The 20,209-nt window shown below is 43.0% G+C and overlaps 1 protein-coding gene across 2 annotated transcripts in view; it reads right to left on the bottom strand.

The window, feature by feature from the left end:
* Nucleotides 1–629: 629 nt before the first annotated feature.
* The window catches only part of nwd2 (NACHT and WD repeat domain containing 2), a 58,659-nt gene continuing 39,079 nt past the window's right edge, over nucleotides 630–20,209 (bottom strand). For both annotated transcript variants that reach the window (XM_084924111.1, XM_084924112.1), the window contains exons 5-8: nucleotides 16,812–17,015; nucleotides 15,450–15,600; nucleotides 12,981–13,570; nucleotides 630–8,327 (exon numbers count right to left, since the gene is read on the bottom strand). In XM_084924111.1, coding sequence (XP_084780237.1) covers nucleotides 4,431–8,327; nucleotides 12,981–13,570; nucleotides 15,450–15,600; nucleotides 16,812–17,015 — 4,842 coding nt within the window. In that variant the 3' untranslated portion in view covers nucleotides 630–4,430. The remainder of the gene's footprint in view (nucleotides 8,328–12,980; nucleotides 13,571–15,449; nucleotides 15,601–16,811; nucleotides 17,016–20,209) is intronic.

Raw genomic sequence — 20,209 nt, 5'->3', positions numbered from 1 at the left:
TGCTGTGGACCTGATGTTGCTGTGGAGACAGGACACACACACGGTCACACACACGGATCTGCTTAGAGTTAGACCACTGGGAAATTAAAATGGTAGCCCAAAGCAACAGGATTTTATTGGCTAATCACGGCTTGTTCCTGGATGTGTTTACGGTGCAGGTTTATGTGTCTCGGCGAGCGTGTGCACGTGCAGGGCAGCGTACAGGTGCACCGCACACGCATCGCCTAATTACAATGACAACGTCAGCCGGCGTTGGAGAGATATTCGCCACGCTTGTCTGGCATTGGGCATCTTGTGCAGAAGAGCAATTACTGACCAATCAAATGATTTTACAGCTCGGTTCCGTGTGTGTGTGTTTAAGGCTGTCAGCTCTGTCAATGTTTTCTGGCTCTCCGGGGGGGGGGGGGGGGGGGGGGGGGAACAAACCTTCATGAATTTCCTGTTTCACAGCATGCTCTGCAACTTCATTTACAGCTACCGGCACTTCAGGAACGAGCTGAGCAGAGAATCTCTCGACACACAAGAAGAACGCTTTCATTTCTAAAAGAAGACACTCGATGACAATGTGGTCCAGCAACCTCTAGTTGCAGAAGGAAAAACGAAAGAAAAGGCCAGAGGCGGTGGCAGCGTGGAGGCAAAAAGTGAACCATTTTATTACATTAAAATTTTCATACAAACAATGCATACACACTAGGTTCATATTGCTTCAGACATAAGTTTCTTTTTCTCTTTGAATTTCCAGTTAAACAACTCTGTAACAAAATGTAAGTACAACATTTATGAAAATATAAATCTCTAAACAGGTAAGTCAGTCCTGACGATAAGAATACATAGAAACATTCATTACCAGTATGTCAACTATGAGTTGCAAACATGTAAGTTATTAAAAGTCATTCAAGTTACTTAACATACAATAATTTTTACTGGCTTCCATATGGACACATTCAAATATACTCTTAAACTGGCATTCCGATATATTTTATAAGAGGACTCTTTTTTTTAAACTTCTTTAGCAAAGATAGCAAGTTTTTCTCTATCATAAACATAATCACAGTCGAACACTGAAACGATTTGGTAACAATATAATTACAGTACAAGCCTCAGAAACAACTGTCGACAAAAGTAAATCACAAACTATAATCGGGACTTTGGCAAATTACTTGAAAGAATATATTTTTTTAAAGTCTTGAGTCGGAGGGAAATAAAGTGTTTTAAAGCTTGGTGCTGCTACTTAGTTTGAAATTATCCAAGGGCCTTTATCTTAACTCTTCAAAACTGGTAAACATAGAATAAGATGGAATAGCCCTTTAAAAAGTATATGTCAAAGTGAAAGTGTGTGTTTTTTGTTTCTGTCATGCCTCGGTAAAGTTTGGACTCACCACAGCTCAACACTGCTTGAGACAAATTCAATTACAGTCATGCTTTGAAAAGAGAAAAAAGAAAAGCCACCCATGGCACCTGCAAGGTACGAGCTCAAAGATGTTCCAATATTCCTTCAGACTGTCAGCTGATCTCAACAGTTTTAACATGTCATAATGTTATCAGGGTTCGATTTATCGAGCAAGGGTCAAAAAGATCAGAGAGAGACACGAATGTTTAAAGATGGCCGTGCTTCCCACCTCTCCAAAGAGCTGCAGCAGAAGCTGGAAATACGCTACGTGGACGAAAGTACTGAGCCAGCAACACGCTACAGCTACGGGAGCTGCTCAGCCATGCAAACCCATGCGACGAAGCTCCCAGCACACAGTTTTTGTGCCGACGTTAATGCCAGAGGAGGTTTGGAGCTCAATCAACAACCGTGCTTTTTATTGTTAGGTAGTCTGCCACTTCGTGCCTGTGCTGCTGGGGTTCCCAAACTCCTCATTCCCACCCACACTTACAACTGATGGTGGAATATCTACGAAGTTTTACAGATTTTTTGAAACAGTGGAATCCTACTACAGCGCCACGCTCAAATTCAGTGAGCTCTTCAAGACTCATTCTTTCATAAATGTTTGTAAAGGCAGACTGCTGAAAATTAAGAGCTGCTGTCCAATACTTTTGCGTGTGCTCTCTTAGGATGATCCAGAGCTGTTGCTCATATTGGCACTCAAGACTGAGCCATAAAGTTGTGCAAACTTAGTAAAAGCAAAGTCACTAAACTTTGTAACTGCTGTTGCAGGTGATCACTGAAAATGGGCATAATGTTACTTCTGGCACGCCACACAGTTAATCTCTGCCTGCACTCTGCAGATCAGTCAGTACCAGTGCACTTCATTTGATGGATCAGCTGATTCTCTTCTGTCCATCCTATGTGCAAAATTCAATAAGTGGCTCCATAGTGTGGTACTTTACACTTTTTTCTAACAAGCGAAAGACCCCTAGTTTGATCCTGGGAGGAGACTAAAATGCCTCAGCGGTTGCCGGTATAAAAATCTGCCAAATCAAATATGTGGAACTACACGCTGGGACCCCGTTTGAATAAAGGAGTGGCTGAAAGTAGCCTTGAGTTAGGGTGTGCTATTGCATCTGCAAGATTCTTTGCAACCCACTATTGGCCAACTCTGTCTAATGCCACTGGTGCTCAGTCTGCTCTGTTAAGGTGTTGCTGCTCCCCTCCCTGCTTTCAACATATAGACGTGTTGGAAGGTCCCAGGCACCTTGGACCACATAAAAGTTACTGCAGACAGGATACAAATCCCATTTTGGCTGAAGTGGCCTCGACAGGATTAAAGTAATGGGTCTCTCCCCACTGACTTAGATAAGGGGTTGGTCTTGTTAGCACTTGTTTTAAGGGCCCGGAGGTGTTAGCAAGATGGCTGCTGAGTGGTGAGATTTTCTCCTAGAATGACTTTAATAGAGCTCAGAGAGAATTTAGAAATCACCTTCTGAAAAGTTGTGAAAAAAAACACAGCATGAAAACGAAAGTTGGTGAATGTGTAAGAAAAATGTAACGGTGTCAACGTGGCACGCAATTTGAAATAAAAGCAGGAAGTCCAACTTAAAAATGTACATTTAAAATGTAACTTCTGCTTTACATCTGTGCTGAAATATCCACCACAAGATACATTTTTCCTCCACATTCACAATCTTCAGTGTCTTGTCCAAAGTTTTTACACAGGGTGACAAACAATGTCAAATACCGACCCATATTTAATACCACTGATTACCAAAGCTGTTCCACTATGACGTCAGCTGCTAAAACGACAGCATCGACATTTGTAATGATACCAGGCACATATGAAGAGACTAGCATTTCAAGTGAGCCCGCTGTAGCCTGCAAGTGCCTGAATAGCTTGTGTCTTTCTGTAGATAAATCTTAAGACAAACCTAGATCACTTTCAACAATTTATACGTCTCATATGAATAAATCTAATAATTTCTCACAAAAACCACTTATAAAGTGCTTCCACCTACAGCCTACACTTCTAAATATATTCACACGGCCGAGCTGTTTCAGAGAAACATTGGGCTAATCACTCTTTTCTTTAACACTGAAACACTTGAACAAACGCCACTAAGCCTAAAGCAAATACACTGGTTAAGGCGTGAATGTGCATGGTGCTATGCTACTTTTATGCTCAATAGTGGTGTTTCCCTTAAAAAACGAACAGCAGACAAACTGATGGAACTGCAGGCAAATTCACATCCAATTTACGTAAACTGTTCCAAGAAATTTCTACAACTATCGTTACAGAGAGCAATGCCTTCCATCTCCCGCGTTGTTGACCAGTACACTGATCGTTCACATCTGGCGTCAATGCAAGTATTATGCAACGGTGCGTAGACTGTGTGTACAAATTCCCTGCATTTTCATAAATCTTGTAATCTGCACATAAAGAACATTTTAAATTCCAGGCACTCACTTTGATTGCATTAAGCACAACATAACTTTTTTGTTTAGTTTTTTTAAGGACAAATTGCAGCAGCCAAAAAGAGACATGTACATATGTTCATAGTTCTTCCATTTTGTACAGTACAGCCTGATATTAATACAAACATGAATATACTCTTTTACGAACAACAGTATGGCTTAATGTGCACAATATAAATAAAGATATGGTAGGATGATAGTGGCTAAGATCACTGGAATGGCTTTGTAAATGTTTGAACGAGACTTCTGAATCATAACTTTGTTCTTCAAATGCAAAAGGACACATAATGGCAAACTAATACTTCACACGATTTACATGTGTTTTCTTTTGAAAAAACAGTATTTTCTAACAGTCTTAATGCGTAAAACAAAGTGTGTCGTAAGTTGGAAGTAATCATACATAACTTGAGTGCAGCGATAAAAACCGGTCGGCCCATTAACTACCCATAGGGCTGACATCTGCAGCTGAATCACGTGGCTGTAAACAAGAATCAACTGCGACCCCAGAGATTCTAAGCTTTGTCGCCTGTCTCCGCCCTCCCACCTTAGCTCCTCCCATTCCTCTGTTCTCCACCTGTCACTGCAGCAGTTCAGTCTTTTTCGTAGGTGTTGTCGACTCACCTTCTCCAGAGTCGGACACGTTGATGGGGCTGTCCCTGGAAAAGACCTCTGTTGACTCTCTCCAAATGCAGTCGGCAACAGTCTTAAAGGAATGATTGCTGCATTTGGGACGGACCTTCTGAGAGGCATTGTTGACAATCTGGCGGCTGTTGGAGGTGGCTATCTTTATCTTGAGGGCAGCATCCACACGATCCACTACTGTGTACGTGCCAATGCTGCCATCCTCAAAGCCGATGATGATGTTTAGCGCTCGCTGGGAGAGAGACAGGAAGGTGGGGGTCTTGTAAAGCGAGCATGTGCCAATGCTCTTGCCATCGGCAAGGCGCATCACGATCAGGTTGGACACAACGCCCGCGTCGTCGTCTTCGTCACAGTTCCGGAAACATATGTATACAAGGTAACGCCCATCTCTTGATAACTTCTGACGCCAAATTATACCGGCGGCATGAACAAGCCTGAGCTTCCCACTGTGAAGGTCCAAGACGTTAATATTCTCGTCACCTTTGGAGACAATTCCTAATTTCCCGTTGGGTGAGATTTGGAAGTCCTCTAGATTTTTGAGGAAATTGGCTGGCAACTGGACTCTCCTGCAAACGGACTCATCTGCAACGCTCCAGATGAAGACTGTCTCGGTGGACGTGATGAAGACTACACAGTCAGGGCAGTCGGGAATGAGTTTGAAGTTGACAATGGTAATGCCATCATCGCAGACAAACTTCTTTGATACGCTGCCTGACCACAGGCTGACAGCGAGAAGCTTGTTTTTTGACGTTCCCACAAGGAAAGTGTTCGCTGTGGTGATCAGTGCATTCTGGAGGGTAACTAAGATGTTGCAGACTTTGTGCCCCGTAGCAAGCCTCCACACTCTAGAGGCATTCTGCTCACAAAGGGACACCACAAACTGGTCATTGTGCGTAATTAACAATTGTGATATTCTCTGTCCATTGATGCGGAAGATGTTTTCTCCTGTGTTGGTTTGCCAGACATACTGACTGGACTTGTCATCCGAAGTCACCATGAGATCCCCTGAGGAGGTTAGGACACAGTTCTCTACTATGCCCTCGTGCTTAAAGACTGTCTCAATGAAGCCAGTGCTAAAGTTCCACTTGTGGACAGCTTCTGAGCCGTCCATGGTAAACACATAGTCCTCTCTGCCAGACAGCTGCAAGGTCTGGATCTTCTTCCCTGTTTTGTCAATGTTGGACATGGCGGTGATGATATCAATGTCCCAAACAGACAGAACTCCACTGCTGGCAACCGAAAGGAGCAAGTTGTGGTGGATTGATTTGATGAGTTTCACGATAGCCCCTGAGATCTCAATCAGGCTAGCCATGCACTGTCCACTGTCTCTCCTCCAGACAAAGATAGAGGAGGTATTTTCCATGGAGGCCACAATGCTTTGGCCATTCTTGGAGAGTACAGCAGCAACAAAGCGTTCACTACGTTTGGCTTTAAACTTTTCTACCATCTTCCATACTTTTGTGTCCAGCACCTCTATACTTCGAGCCTTGCAAATGAGAATGGAACGTTGGTCTTCCGCTAACTCAATGCCCACTACTTCGGTCTCATCCCCTCTACAATCATAATCCTCCATCAGCTTCGGGTTAGTGACCTCTTTGGTGTTCCACACGGACAAACTGCCTTCATTGTCAATCATCACCATTTGGTTGAGAGTGTCGAGTACAAGAATGGACTTGACAAACCCTCCAGAAAACTCAGACGTCACAGTGGCCAACTTGTCACCATTTCCAAGATGAAAGATGGAGACTGTGTTGAGGTACTGGCCACAGAAGGCATACATTCCATCTGGCGAGCACTGGACACAAGTCACCTCATACCAGCAGTGGAACTGGTACAAAGGCCAACCATAGAGGAGGTCAATGACGTTCACATCTTTACTAGCCTCAAGCCATGCCAAAGCATGATGGGTAGATAAAGTAAAACCGTTAATGAAAGCAACGCCACCAGTGATGCCAGCATGCTTGGAGCCCTTGATTTCAACCTCAGATAAAAGGCAGGACTTGTGATTATCATAGATGAGCAGTGTGTTTTTAGTTGTGGCCACAACCAGATACTTCTCATCAGAGGTTAACCTGATTCCCAGCACAACAGATCTGGCTGTGTCGATCTGCCGTAGAAGTTGCCTGCTCTCTACATCCCAGGTGCTGACAGATCCATCTTCCAGTGCTACGAGGACTATGTTTGGGGCTAGAGTGGGCAGGATCTCCACAATCTGCATGTAGCTGGAGCAAAGAGGAAGCCTCTCTGGACTGTAAGTAACATCCATAGAGGAGTGGAGAGGCACAATAGAGCAGTACTTTGGGCCATCTTTGTCACACTCCAGAAGGAGGTGTCTGAGTTTAGGCAGGGAGGTGACAACTGGCAGAAGTCTTTGCTGCAGCTCTGCAGACAGCGACGCCGGATTCTTCAGCACTTTTACTTTGATGCTACGGAGAGTTGTGGCTAAAAACTTCAGCTCTTTCTCTTGGGTGTAACTGTAAGCTAGGTCAATGTCTGTTAGAGCCTTTTCAAACTGGCCAATCTTGATCATTGTGTAGAGCCAGCTGAAGTTCATTATGACACCAAACATGAGGTCATCTGTACGCCCACTCCTGGTAAGGTGGTACACCAGCTCTGTCATTTTTCTGTGGTTGACAAAGAAAATGTCAGGCTCCAAAAGGTTGCACTGGAACACCCAAGGTTGTTCAGGAGTCTGTCTGTCATAAGAGTACTTATCAGAAGATGTCTTTTCATGGGACTGCTGATGGTGAGGGTTTTTGTGATGAGAAATGTTCAAGGAAGTGAAATGGTTGTTATCATAGGTAAAGATCTTCTTTCTTCCCCCTGACCATGCCCCTAGAAAATACTCAGCTAAGAGGCTATGCATCTGATGCACGTCCTCCTCATTGCTAAGGTACAGCTTCTGGGCAATAAGATGTAGGTGCCTGTTGGCCCAGACCATCAAAGTGACGTTCCGTACCTGACGTTCCACCAGATACCCCTCAAGCTCCTCTCTGAGCTTCGCAATCAAGTCATAGGCGATTCTCAATGGGTTTTTGAGGTAAGTTGCCACAATGACATCACCAAGAACTATGTTATCAAGGGACAGGATATCTTCCAGCTCAACTTCAGTTAGCCCAGCCTTGGCCATGGTGATATACCCTAGTGCTCTGAAGACAAATCGTTGGCCTAACTTGTTTTCCACAGAGTAGAACAACTGCTCTATGCTTTCGTGCACCGTCGAACAGAGCGACTTATCGTCCACATCTTTATGTGACCTCCAGTGAACTACTTCCCTGTAGATGAGGTTAACAAACATTGGCAAAGTACACTTGGCAAGTGCCTCATTGACATAGATCTGTTGGCCTGAGGTGACCTTTCTCTTCACCCCCAGCAGTTGCTGCTTTAATGTCTGACTGCAGACTTTGCGGTCTCTCTGGATTAATTCAACGTAATACCCCTCATCATGGATGAGGTGGCGAAGCTTCTGCAGGATGCCGTGTTTATTGGGCAACGTTGACACCACAATGCGGACCGTCCGAGGGAGGTGTATGGGGAGCCACCACAGCTTGCGAGCTTCATCGGCTTCAGAGAGCTGCTCCAGGGCATCTAGGACAATGACCAAGGGCCTGTGGAATGACGGTTCCCCTAAGAGGTTGATCAGGAGTTCCTTCATCTCCTGAATCTTGTTAGGCAAAAAGTGAATCAGGCAGCGGTAGTTTAATGCAATCTGTTCACAGATGCTCTGGAGGAGGGTTCGTAGGTCTGTGGAGAGCTGGCTGGAGCCGATATAACGAACAATGACCACTGGGTCGCTTTCAGGGCCCATCTCTTTCTGCAGCCACGTGTAGGCCTGAAAAACAGCATTGACAGATTATTACTGTGGATAAATCCAACATGGAAACCATTTTTTAATCATTTTCTAGTTACTGGACACGTGTAATGTGTAACACTCAGTTAAAATATTATGTGAATGAGAGCTACTCTAGTTTTGAAGCTGTAGTGATCTTATAATTTCAGTCATGAATTCATTAAATGGCCCAGCTGAGATTTCATTTGACATTAAAAATATTAACTGACATATTCAGGGCAACACGAAGACACTCCACATTTGACTTTCAGTGAGTTTGAGAGAGAGGGAGAGAAAAAGACAGACACACACAGACAGATTCGGTCTACTGCGTATTTAAAATGTTATGTTTTACATGTGTTTGCGTCTCCATTCTTCATTCTGCGGGTGAGGAATGTGAGCAGACGCTGAATTTATAAAACTGTAAATATCAAAGACCAAACATATGTGTAGAAAAATCATTTAACATTTTTCCTCAAACAGTGTCTGGCACCTTTATTTAACTCAGCAGGCAGAAGATAACAGCCTTTATTCTCAGGCAGGTTTACATTAGAGCACGGCTTTTGTTTCTAAGACCTTCTGTTTGAATAGTATACTGTCAAATACAAAGTCTCAGTTTCCTGTGCTCAAAGATAAATATATTTTAAAGTTACTGCATAACGCTAACTGTACTTCAGCACATTATAATGATAGACATCATCACAACAGGCTGTCTTTGTGCACAATCGGTTTATTTTAGCAACGCTGCATTCAAGGTGTCCAGGCTTTTATTACCAACATAGAAGTAAAAAAAAATATGAGTTTAAAGGACTTGAAATGCAATAAAACAGCAAACTCATAACACTGTAGAAAATGTTTAAAAGCTTTGCTTCTGCAAACCTGGAACACCAGGCTAGTGCTGGGTGTTTATATGGTAATGTAAAGAGCCTACAATAATACAGAGAAATTATAAATAATCACAGAACTCCCTACGAGCAAGCACTTGTTGACAGGGAGAAGAAAAAACTCCCTTTTAACAGGAAGAAACTTGCAGCAGAACCAGGATCAAGGAGAGGTGACATTCTGCTGCAAATAGTATTAACTGTGCACGCTTCTCACTCACAGCTGTAATCACATGACTGACTTACATCAATGAAAGACGACAGTTAACAGTAACACAGAAGTTGTTCAAACAGTATGGCACACAAAATAAAGGATTTCTAACACTAGGAACTGCACATTTACAAACTTTCACCACTCAACAGATGCAGGATGAACAAAAGAGAGCAGCACACACACACACACACACACACACACACACACATAGAGCACCTGGGCACCAGGTGAGACAATGACAATGTGTTTCTCAAGGCTAACATGCGTTTTCATGATAGCAAAATAATCCGTTCTGCGAACTTATAAAAAAGAGTTCATTTCTTATTGTTTTGGCTGTGTAGATTTTTCCAACTGCAAACCTATATAAAGGGCAACGTCATTGTTATAGTCTTCGTTGGTGTTTGTTTCACATGTTACGTTTCAGTAAGAGAATAACAACCATGTCCCAAATGAAAACGTGTCAGCAAATTCCTGAAGGGAGCATTTCTGAAACTATCAAAAAAAGAAAAAGAGGGAGTATCCAGGAGAGAAAATGAATCTATGTCATAACTTAACGTAACCAGAAACCTCTTTTAACCCTTCGCCATAACCGTCGACACTGCTCAGTCGTCCTGGCGTGCACTGACCCTGCGTGTAGTTACATGTCCCGGGAAGTGCATGTCAGGTTACGTGGAAGGTTACGGCGTAGGGTTAAAAGGGGTTTCCAGTTCCATGTCCAACTGGAATGAGTCTAAATCCGCTGTTACAGGTTTGAAACGTGACACTGATGACGAGGTGCCTTCAGCCTGCATTCTTCTTAATGGTCACCAGGGGGAGAGAGCTGAAGAAGAAAGACTGTAAAGAAGTCTATGGGAAAGCGGGCAATCCAGTCTTTGATTATCCAGGATATGCTCATTGGCTAACAAGGTGATTGATAAGTGATTAGCCAATGAGCACGCTGTTACACTGTCATATGCACGCCTGGCTTTTAAAATACCAATCAGACAGCAGGGAAAATGTTGATCTCGAGGCTTCAAAACAGGACTTCTGAAACCACTGGGCGTAGCTACATCCATCTTAATTACAACCAACTAATATAGCACATACATAAAATGCAACATAACCGCAACAGAAACACCACAGAACTATAAAACGCACATTTGTTTTGAAAATGACTTGATTATAAATGTGCATAACTTTAATTAACCCGATCCATAAGTACACTAAATGCCGACGATTATCACGAGCCGCAAACTCAGCAGCCTCTAAAGACTCATTTCTGCATAGCCAGTAATCTCTAACTGTGCCAAAGCAGCCATTCCACTGTTAGGAACCCATTACCTATTGCTGTGTATTACGCTATTAAAGTCTCCTTAACGGCTAGTTTAATTTATCATCCGATATATTTATCTTAATTCTGCATTTGTGTGTGGTTTGGGTGATGATATGAAAATCTGTTTTATTTCCTCGCACATCTGTTATCATCATAAAACACGACCGAGGCCTAAAGCTACTCTGAGAACTGAGGTAATCAAGCTCCAAATAAAAAATCCAGTCTTTGTCATTTCATTCTTTTCAGCTACTTCATTAAAGTGTGCAAAGAAAATCAGTATTACTAGAAATAACACTTAATAAAACAGTCCAAACTCTAACACCAGCGTAGGACATTTTGACTGGGACTGGCTAAATACTACATTACACATCAAAGACATAGTTAAATAGATATGCAGTGCACCTCATCTTCAGATGGAAATGAAGATTGTGTGCTGGCTGTCCGGGTCTTCTCCATCACAGATGCTTCACAGAGAAGCAGGGTAATAAAATATGCTATTTAGAGGAAATAGCTGACGGTTATTAAATAATCATTTGTAGCGTTTACATTTCCGCTAAATTGTTTCGTAATAAAAATGCTCTTCTCTCCACAAACACACCACAGTGTGGAGGAACACAGATCTATATTTTCCAGCAGACCCAGCTTTGCCTAAGCTTGGATTCAAATGAAACAAACCCAACAGGCCCAGTGTGAGTCGTGCACACCGGACTCGAGTGGCTGCAAGCTTCTACACCTTATTCTCATCAACCCCAGGCCAGCCGAACAGTTCAAATACATTTATTTTCTTACTAATTTGCTGTAAGTGACTGGAGACTAATACACGGGTTAATGCTGAAGTTCAAACTGAGCATTGTTGTCGGTACCAGAGATGCTGGTGTGAGTACTCCATAAACTGCCGATCTGCTGGGATTTTTCCACTAACCATCTCTAGAGTTTAGAGAGAAAGATCTCTGTGTGAAAACGCCTTGTTGACATCAAAGGTCATCAGAGAAAGAGCAGACTGCTTTAAGCTGATAGGAAGGCAACAATAAGTCAAATAACCACTCGTTACAGCTAAGATATGCAGAAAAACACCTGCGAATCCCTGAAGCAGATGAGCTGTGGCAGCAGAAAACCACACCGAGTGCCTCTCCTGTCAGCTAAGAACAGGAAACTGAGGATAACGTTTGAAAAAAGATTCACCAAAACAAAATAGAAGATTGTAAAAATGTTGCCTGATCTCATGAGTCTCGATTTCTGCCGCAGCTTTCAGATGTTGGGTCAGAATTTGGTGTAAACAACGTGAAAGCAGTTCAGGCTTGCTGTGGTGTGATTGTGTATGACCACAGTGAACCATCTTCTGATGGCAACACAATCATCTCAAACTGGTGTCCTGAACACGACGAGTTCACTGTACTCGGACGGCGTCCACAGTCACCAGATCGTAGAAAACAGATAAGCAGTCCTATAGCAGTTAATGCTAAAACTGCTAATGATTAAAAGTGTAGTTAAATTATTTAGAACCATAGATCGTATTAATGTTGCTGTTTAAACTGCAGCTTCTTCTTACACCCTCCCACTCATCCTTTTACTTTTAAGTTTAAAACTTTTCCTGTCGTCTCCCGGAAATCTTTACCGCTGAACTTTAGGCTTTCATCATCATTTTGTTGCACCTTGTAACATTTTTATACCACCTCTATAGCTCAGCTTTTGGGCAAATACTTGAATGGTGCTTAAAATAAATGTGAGATTTATTACAAAGGTTGGACAGGAGGGGTGGATGTGTGGGTGTCTGCTGTGTGATCTTGGCTACAGTGTGATCTTAATGTAGCCGGGCGGCCAGATGGCACACAAAAGCCGGAGAGTGAACAGAGAGTGGGGTGCGTGTGCACAAAGAGAAGTCCACACACACACACACACACACACACACATTGGCTTCCACTGAACAATAAATGTACCCATTGCAACTGTTTTAATAAGCAAACTTTCCAGAAGTTCCACACAGATGTAGGCAAACGTGTACACACGCAGTTGCATGGCTTCGTGGGAAATTAGAAGCATGTGCATGGTGATGGACTGCCTCTTGGCAGACACACAGATGGTCAAGCAAGCGTTTGATGAGAAGAGATGAATAGTCGCACGCCCCCTCATGCTCTGTTGTACAAAGATGGACACATGCTTGGATCAGACAGACGAGCGCGAACGCACAGCGAGAGCCAAAATGAGAGGAAAACTGAGACGTGGGTGAAGTTACCGCCTGCATGCCTCACCTGTTTTGCCACCTCGGACAGCAGCAGCGTCTTTCCAGTGCAGGGTCCCCCGTACACCACTAGAGGGCTCGTCCTGCTCCCCTTAGATGGCATCAGATACTCCTGCACGTAATCCAGAGACTCGGTCTTGTACTCGTAGAGGGCCGCGTAGGACTTACAGAGGGACAGGTGCTGCAGGATCTCGTCGTACAGCGGGTCAGACTCCGTGTCAAAGTTCTGCTGGACCGTGGCCTGGATGATGTCCACCATGTCCTCGTAGAACTGCTTGCACAGACCTTCTACATAGTGGCTTTCCACTTCTTGGGAGTAGCCTAACTTCATGTCGCAGTGGGTGACAGAAGAATAGACGCGGAGATTGGAGGCGGCCACGACCGTGGGGATGAACTCATCCCGCACCTTCAGGAGGCGTTCGTAGGCCTCCTGGTTGCGCATGACCCGATCGCTGCTGACCACGATGTCCATGTAGCGAGCCATGTCAGGGAGTTTGGCAAAGCGGTCAAAGTTGGAGATCTTGCGAATGTAGCAGACACATTTCCTGAGAAAGGCAGGCGTTTGTTTCCCAAGGGCAAAGTCTAATTCATCCTCCAAGGCTGAAAGAAGAAAAAAGACATTTTTTAATTGATCATATTCGAGTAGCACACAAAACCCACGAGCAACCTGCAAAGGTAAAAATTCCTGACATGACACGAGCAGAACGGAACAGGTTTAAGGAGCTTTTAGCCTCCCATTATATTTCTTTTGAATCTTATTCACAAGAAGGTTTGTAAAAATCATACAATGCAGCTTTACTGAACTGTATCACAGGCTCGCCCACAAAGAGCCCACTGACTGAAACTCTGCTTTCAGCTGAGCTCACAGGGCAGTCTGCTAATGACAGAGAGGAAGAGACAAAGAGAGAAAGGAATGCTGGGAGTTCTGGGAGACGGCACAACTTCCTCCACAGACTCTTCAATTAAAGTGCATAAAAACTAGAAGCTTCCTTGTTATCTGTTATCTAAAATGATAAAACTCTAAGCGACACTCCTTAATTAGCTCGTATTATTCCCGATTTCCACAATTTAAACGACTAAACTGTGCCTGGTTGATAAGACTGTCATTAAAGTGTAGTAGTGTGTTGCTTGCACTGTGACAGCATCAGAAAAGAAAAGCAGATGGACCGCCTTTTATAGAGGTGACTTTTAATGCAGAGAGAGTCAGAAAATTAGATGCAACTTCAGCAAGTTGTAATGATTTTAATTTCTTATTTTATTCATTTTAAACATGCATGAGGAAATATGGCTGCCCTGAGAGTTCATTTAGATTCATATTCTATTACTCACATTGTATACTTGCAATGACACATTGTTCTGCAGTCACACTAGAAAAACACCATGGTTGGAGACTGCAGCTGCAACTGACCAGAACTGCTGCTGCAACTTTGTGCACTTAACTCGCAATCCTTGCCTTTGAAATAACTGCTTCTGAGACGGGGACCAGGTCTGCACCACTTGCAGTCAGTCAACTTTGATGCATCAAAGTGGCAATAAATAAGAAACAATCAGAAGCCAGTCTCTAGTATTCAGTCGGTTTCTGATTGAACGCAGTCACGTTATCAACTGTGTGAAATCTGCTTGTGATGAATGAATGCAAAAATCTGTTGCCGTCTACTTACAACCAGGGCAAGTACCACCACATACATCTCCATTTAGACACACCCCTGCTACTATGGGGCACAGACAACACAGAAAACAGACTCGCGACAATAATAATAAATAATAATAAAAAGTTGTGAAAGGCAACCATCAGCTTCTTTCTGATTAAAAAAAGAAGGGTTGTCTGACACTGCGACACGCTGCTTGGATAAATAACTCGGAAGAGAAGCGAATATGTGATCGATCAATCACTGTCGTCTGCTGAGGTGACTCTGATAGATCCTGATTGCATCTCATCTCTTGTTATCAATTTAGTTACAAGGTGACAGGCTCACTTATTAAATATACGGCCTTTGCTGTGTGATTTTCTGTTCCCCACGAGGGTTAATGTTGTTTTTATTCCAGCCAGTTGCAACCTTGGCATATAAGTGTTCTTTAATTGGGTATTTTATGTTGTGCGCATAAAACAACAACTTTTTAATTTATTGATTAGGAATAAACTCACTGTGTGTTTTATTTACTGTAGCAATCGAGGCTGCGACCAACAAACTGTTTTCATTATTGAAGAATTGTAAGGAGAAATTAGCTGGCTTTTATTGTAACATCATTGTAACAACCCCAAGCCGACTTTTTAAAACTTGAAAACATCCAGCGAGGTATCACAGAAGAAACAAATCAATTTTTTAAAATCGAAAATTCCAATAATTTTCAAAAACCAAATGAAAAGCCAGAAAGATAAAAGTGAGCAGCAGTCCAGCAGACAGAGACGTGATCCTACTTGAAAAGAAGGTATCGAGAAAAATATGACACGAAAAGAAAAAGCAGACGTGAAATTTACCAGAGCAAAGGAATTTCTTGGCCTGAGCGCTCTTCATGGTCCCTTTCTCTTGCAGCTGCAGCACCGCCGTTCGGAAGATCCTCTTGATCTCCTCTGACACGTTCCTCCAGGCCTTGTCGTTCTTGGTCTTGACTGCGCTGCTTGACTCCATCTACGCAGAAGAGGGGGCAGAGAGAGGACAGTCTGACTGCACAGCATGGACTCTTACCATGTACGGCGCGAGTGCTGTCACTCGCTTCTGTGCAAGAAGACTGCAAATATGTGCAGCGACACAGGAAACATTCAAGTGTTTCATATGAAACAAGCTCATCATAAAGCCGACTTTAGCTCCTCTCCCTTTAGGTTCATTTTATTCTGATTGGTTGCCACATGCAAACAGAAGGTTTGAAGAAAAGGGGGTGGGGCTTCTTTGCTCATAAAGATGAACATATTAGAGCTATTCCTCTAACTGAGAGTCACTCAAAAACTGTCTACAAAGAAGCATGGATGGTCTGAAGAGATTACTTGGCCTTATTATATATGCCTCACTAATTTAATTCTTCATGGCACAGATTCAACGAGGCTCCCATTCCACCACATCCCAAAGATGCTCTACTGGACTGAGATCTGATCACTGTGGAGATCATCTGAGTACAGTGAACTCATTGTCATGTTCAAACAACCAGTGTGAGACATTCTGAGCTTTGTGACATGGTGCTATCAGAAGATGGGTTCACTTTGGTCATAAAGGGTTGGACATGGTCAGAAACAATCCCTGGCTGTAGGCTGTGCTGTTTAAACGTTGCTCAGACTTTCAGATTTTTCCATCGCCATGTTCAAAGTACCTAAAATGATCTTTCTTCCTCATTCTGATGCTCAGGTTGAAGTTTTTGACCCTACAAATATGTGTGTTAAAAAATGTGTGAAGAAGTGTACCTTAAAAAATGGCCGGTGTGTTTATATATGACAGCGAGTAAGGAAACGCAAAACGACTGGTTCTCTTTAATGCTTAAATCTTGAATTTTCTCTGTGATTATTTTTATCATCACAAAGTCTTTCACAGCACTTTTTTTTTTTACTTCAGCGAAGCTCAAGGGAACATCAAGATGGTGTACTTAAGAAAAGTGAGGCGTACTACTTCTTGAAAGTTAAAGGCAGACCTTGGACGTTTTATTTAAAATAAATGTTGCTAACAGATTCTTTAAGTGGCTTTTCAGGCTGATTTGCAAGGATGTGAAACATTTAAAAAGACAAAGTTCACTCATCGACCTCAAAGAACAGCTGCTCTTCTTCTATTTAATTCATTCCACACAAAAGTCAAGGACACGAACGGCTCGAGCCTCCTGTTAGTGTGACTGAGTGCGATTGAAGCTCTGGACTCACAGAGTTCTGGTAGTTCTTGAGCATTTGGGCTTTGGGTTTGAGGTAGTATGCGGGTGGCACCGAGTTTTCATCCCTGCAGTACCACTCTTCCAGGATGTGTGTGTCCAGCCCCGCCTCCACCGCTGCATCCAAGATCATCTCAAACTCCGCCGATTCCACCTCCCCCGGCACTCGGATGCTGCCGTACTTTTCTCCCACCAGACCCTGATGGAGAAAAAAAAGGAGAGAAAGGAAGAGGGCGTGCAAGGTGAGAAGGAGAGGCGGGAAATGCGTCTCGTCGCGACAGTTTCGGGGGCTCTATTTTTTGGATCAGTGGCGCGGGGTGAATGGCGAAGTCAATGATGCGCACAGCGCGACTTATTTAAAGCAATTTCAGAGCCACGGGCGCACACGCGGTGCGGTGGGCACATCAAGCAGCCACTTTGTGACGGCAGGGATGTAACTGCCGCCGCAATCCCCACTCCCGCGCGCACCGTGCTGAGCGATGACAGCTTTATCGAGGATGGAAATTGCTTTACGCGACAGTTACAGTAAGGAAATGATGCGCCTCTTTTCCCCACACAGAAATATTTAGGGTTCAGAAATAATGCTCACGAAAAGTTAATCACTATCACACAAATATCACAACATACAGCGCTGTGAAAGAGAAACCTTTAGTTTACAGAAGGAGACACAAGCTTTCCACCAGTTAGTTATTTTATTAGTTACTGTTTGCTTAGCGCTTCATACATGAGCCAGAAACACTCAAGACATTAAAAAAGCAGGTAAAGAACCATGAAAATGTCCTAATACTTTTTCACCTGTTCTGCTGACTTCTATACACTTCCCGCCTCATCCCCAACCAGTCGCAGCAGATGGGTCTGGTTCAGTCAGAGGTTTCTTCTGATTAAAGGGGAGTTTTTGCCTCCCACTGTTGCCAAGCGCTTGCTCACAGGCGGCTGCCTGATTTTTGGGATTTCTCTGTATTATTGTAGGATCTTTAACTTATGTTTTGAGACCTCTGCTGCTGCAATTTGGCACTATTTTAATAAAACTTTTGTGAATTTATGAATGGATCCAAACAAGGTTAAAAAGGTAAATGGACTGGTTCTTAATTAGTGCCTTCTTACTATACATGAGTACCCAAAGCGATTAATACATCATGCCTCATTAACAAGCATTTTTTTTGCACAAGGAGCGATTTGGGCTTCGGTTTCTTGCCTATGGGTACTTTCGTATACAGACTAGAGCAAATCGTCAACCTTCTGATGAGTAGATGAGTTGCTTTACCTCCTGAGCATCGGTCAAGGCAGTGACTTTGAGTTGACTACTCATGTTTGTGTGTGTGTGTGTTCAGATGCTTGTTAATGTGCATATGAGCTAATTACATGGCAGCAACTTGATGTTTTCAGCTGCTATATTGATGCTATATGCTAACCTGTCAGGATGGACTGATGATTACACCGTGAGGTGGATAAGCAGTATACGCTTTTACCCACAGAGCTCAGAAACTTTTTTTCGTGACAACTCAATCAAGTTTTTGTCTTTTTACTCAAACAAAAAGACTTTTTTATTTGTTATGCCAACCAAGTACTAGCAACATGTTACTAATGAAGTGGCAGGTATGCATTATTTTCTCTTCATGCTGTATGCAGAGGTGCAGACAGGCAACCAGTGGGAGTGATCTGTGTTGCAGTGGGTGGGCAGTACACAATGAATACCGTTGCAGTATTTTTAATATTTCCTAAACCTATGCTAACACGATGACATGAGAAAAATACACTTTAAATTATTTTGGTGTCTGTTAGCCAGTATTGTATGTGTCCACAGGCAGGTTTCTGCACGCAAGCATGAAAACGAAAGTGCTCCGACTCTCCTGCAGGCACAAACACAGACCTGTCTGCATCCTGCTTTCAAACTGAAACCAACCCGGTGGCTAACATGCAAACATTCTTATATATTATGGAAATATATACACCTGAATGTATGTCATTTGAAGAGGGAAATAAGGCATGAAGCTGCCATATTACACAACCAATGGTCATTTTTCAGGAGTTTGCAGAGGCATCTGATTTAGGCTTCAGCTTCATGCAAATAAGCAGCTGCCAACTCGGCCCTTGTTGCTTGAAACTCAGTGTATAAGGCATGTTGAGGTAGATGTTTTTATTATAATACCTGTTCTGATTTTTCCTGAATCTTGCCTCTGACATGTGCTTTCAATACAATAACAATTAAAATGACTTAAAAACTGAACATTTTCAGAGGTTAGCGCTGTTGCCTTACAGCAGGGAATGGTCTGGGTTTAAATCCACCATCTGGCTGGACTGCGTTTGTGTGGTTTTACCACCTTAGGTATTCAGGTTTCCTTTCAGAATCCAAAGAGATGCAGTTAATGAGGACAAGTTATTCTAAATTCCCCGTATATCTGAATGGTTGTCTGTCTCTTTGTCTCTATCTTCTAGTCCTGTCACAGGCTGTACCCCGTCTCCTGCTGTCTCCATGCAGCTGGAATAGGCCCCAGCCCACCTGCAACCATGAGGGTGATCGAAGTCAAGCATATATACATATATAGATATATATATTCAAATAAAGCAGAGTGCACCCTTAAACATAAGCGATGATCTGAAAAAACAGATTTGTTCTGCTGGTGCACAAAAACATTTGAATGACAAGCGGCTGTAAAATGCACAGACATGGGCCAAATTTTCTAATTCTCAGTAATAAGCAGTATTAGGGAAAATAAGCAGATTTGCTTTTCATATAGAGCAGACGGGGCTGTTTTGAAGGAAAGGAACTGAATGCAGTAATTAAAGGGAAGTGTGCAGATTTTGAAGTTAGGATTGTGAAATTGAATTTGTGTGCTATAAGTAAAGGTTATTATCATCACCATCATACGCCAAGCCAATACCCACAATCTCATCCACAATATTCTAAGTCAGATGCAAGAACACTGCAAAGAGTGGACGAATAATTAGGCAGCATCGAATCAAATCACAGCCTCTTCATCCCGCTATTATCTCAAACTCCGCGTGGCATATCTGCCAAGAGTTCCAGTGAGCCGTCGAGCTTCCCGTCAGCTTTGGAGTGACAGCACATTCAATACCACTAGAAATCATCTGGGCCATTTTCTGGCGCCTTTCTCGATGCTCTCTATCAGCCTCATCTGAGGACAATGAGAGCAAAAATAAATAAGATACTAGAAGAAATCCTTTGTAAAACCAGCTGATCTTTACTCCACGTGTCATGACTAGGGATGGGTACCGGTATCCGGTTCTGACATAAATGGTAGTAACCAGACCGAAAAGCAGCGCACATTTCGGTGCTTTATTTCTCTGCTTTTTTTCCTGAGATGTCATACACTTTGGATTCCAGCCAATCATTTTACATTTGCAAGCGTAGTAGGCGGGGCCAGGTACGTA

This window comes from Perissodus microlepis, chromosome 3, assembly GCF_051167445.1.
Source record: "Perissodus microlepis isolate ML-2025 ecotype Zambia chromosome 3, ASM5116744v1, whole genome shotgun sequence".
Taxonomy (NCBI): domain Eukaryota; kingdom Metazoa; phylum Chordata; class Actinopteri; order Cichliformes; family Cichlidae; genus Perissodus; species Perissodus microlepis.
This window is presented reverse-complemented; position numbering and strand designations above follow the sequence as displayed.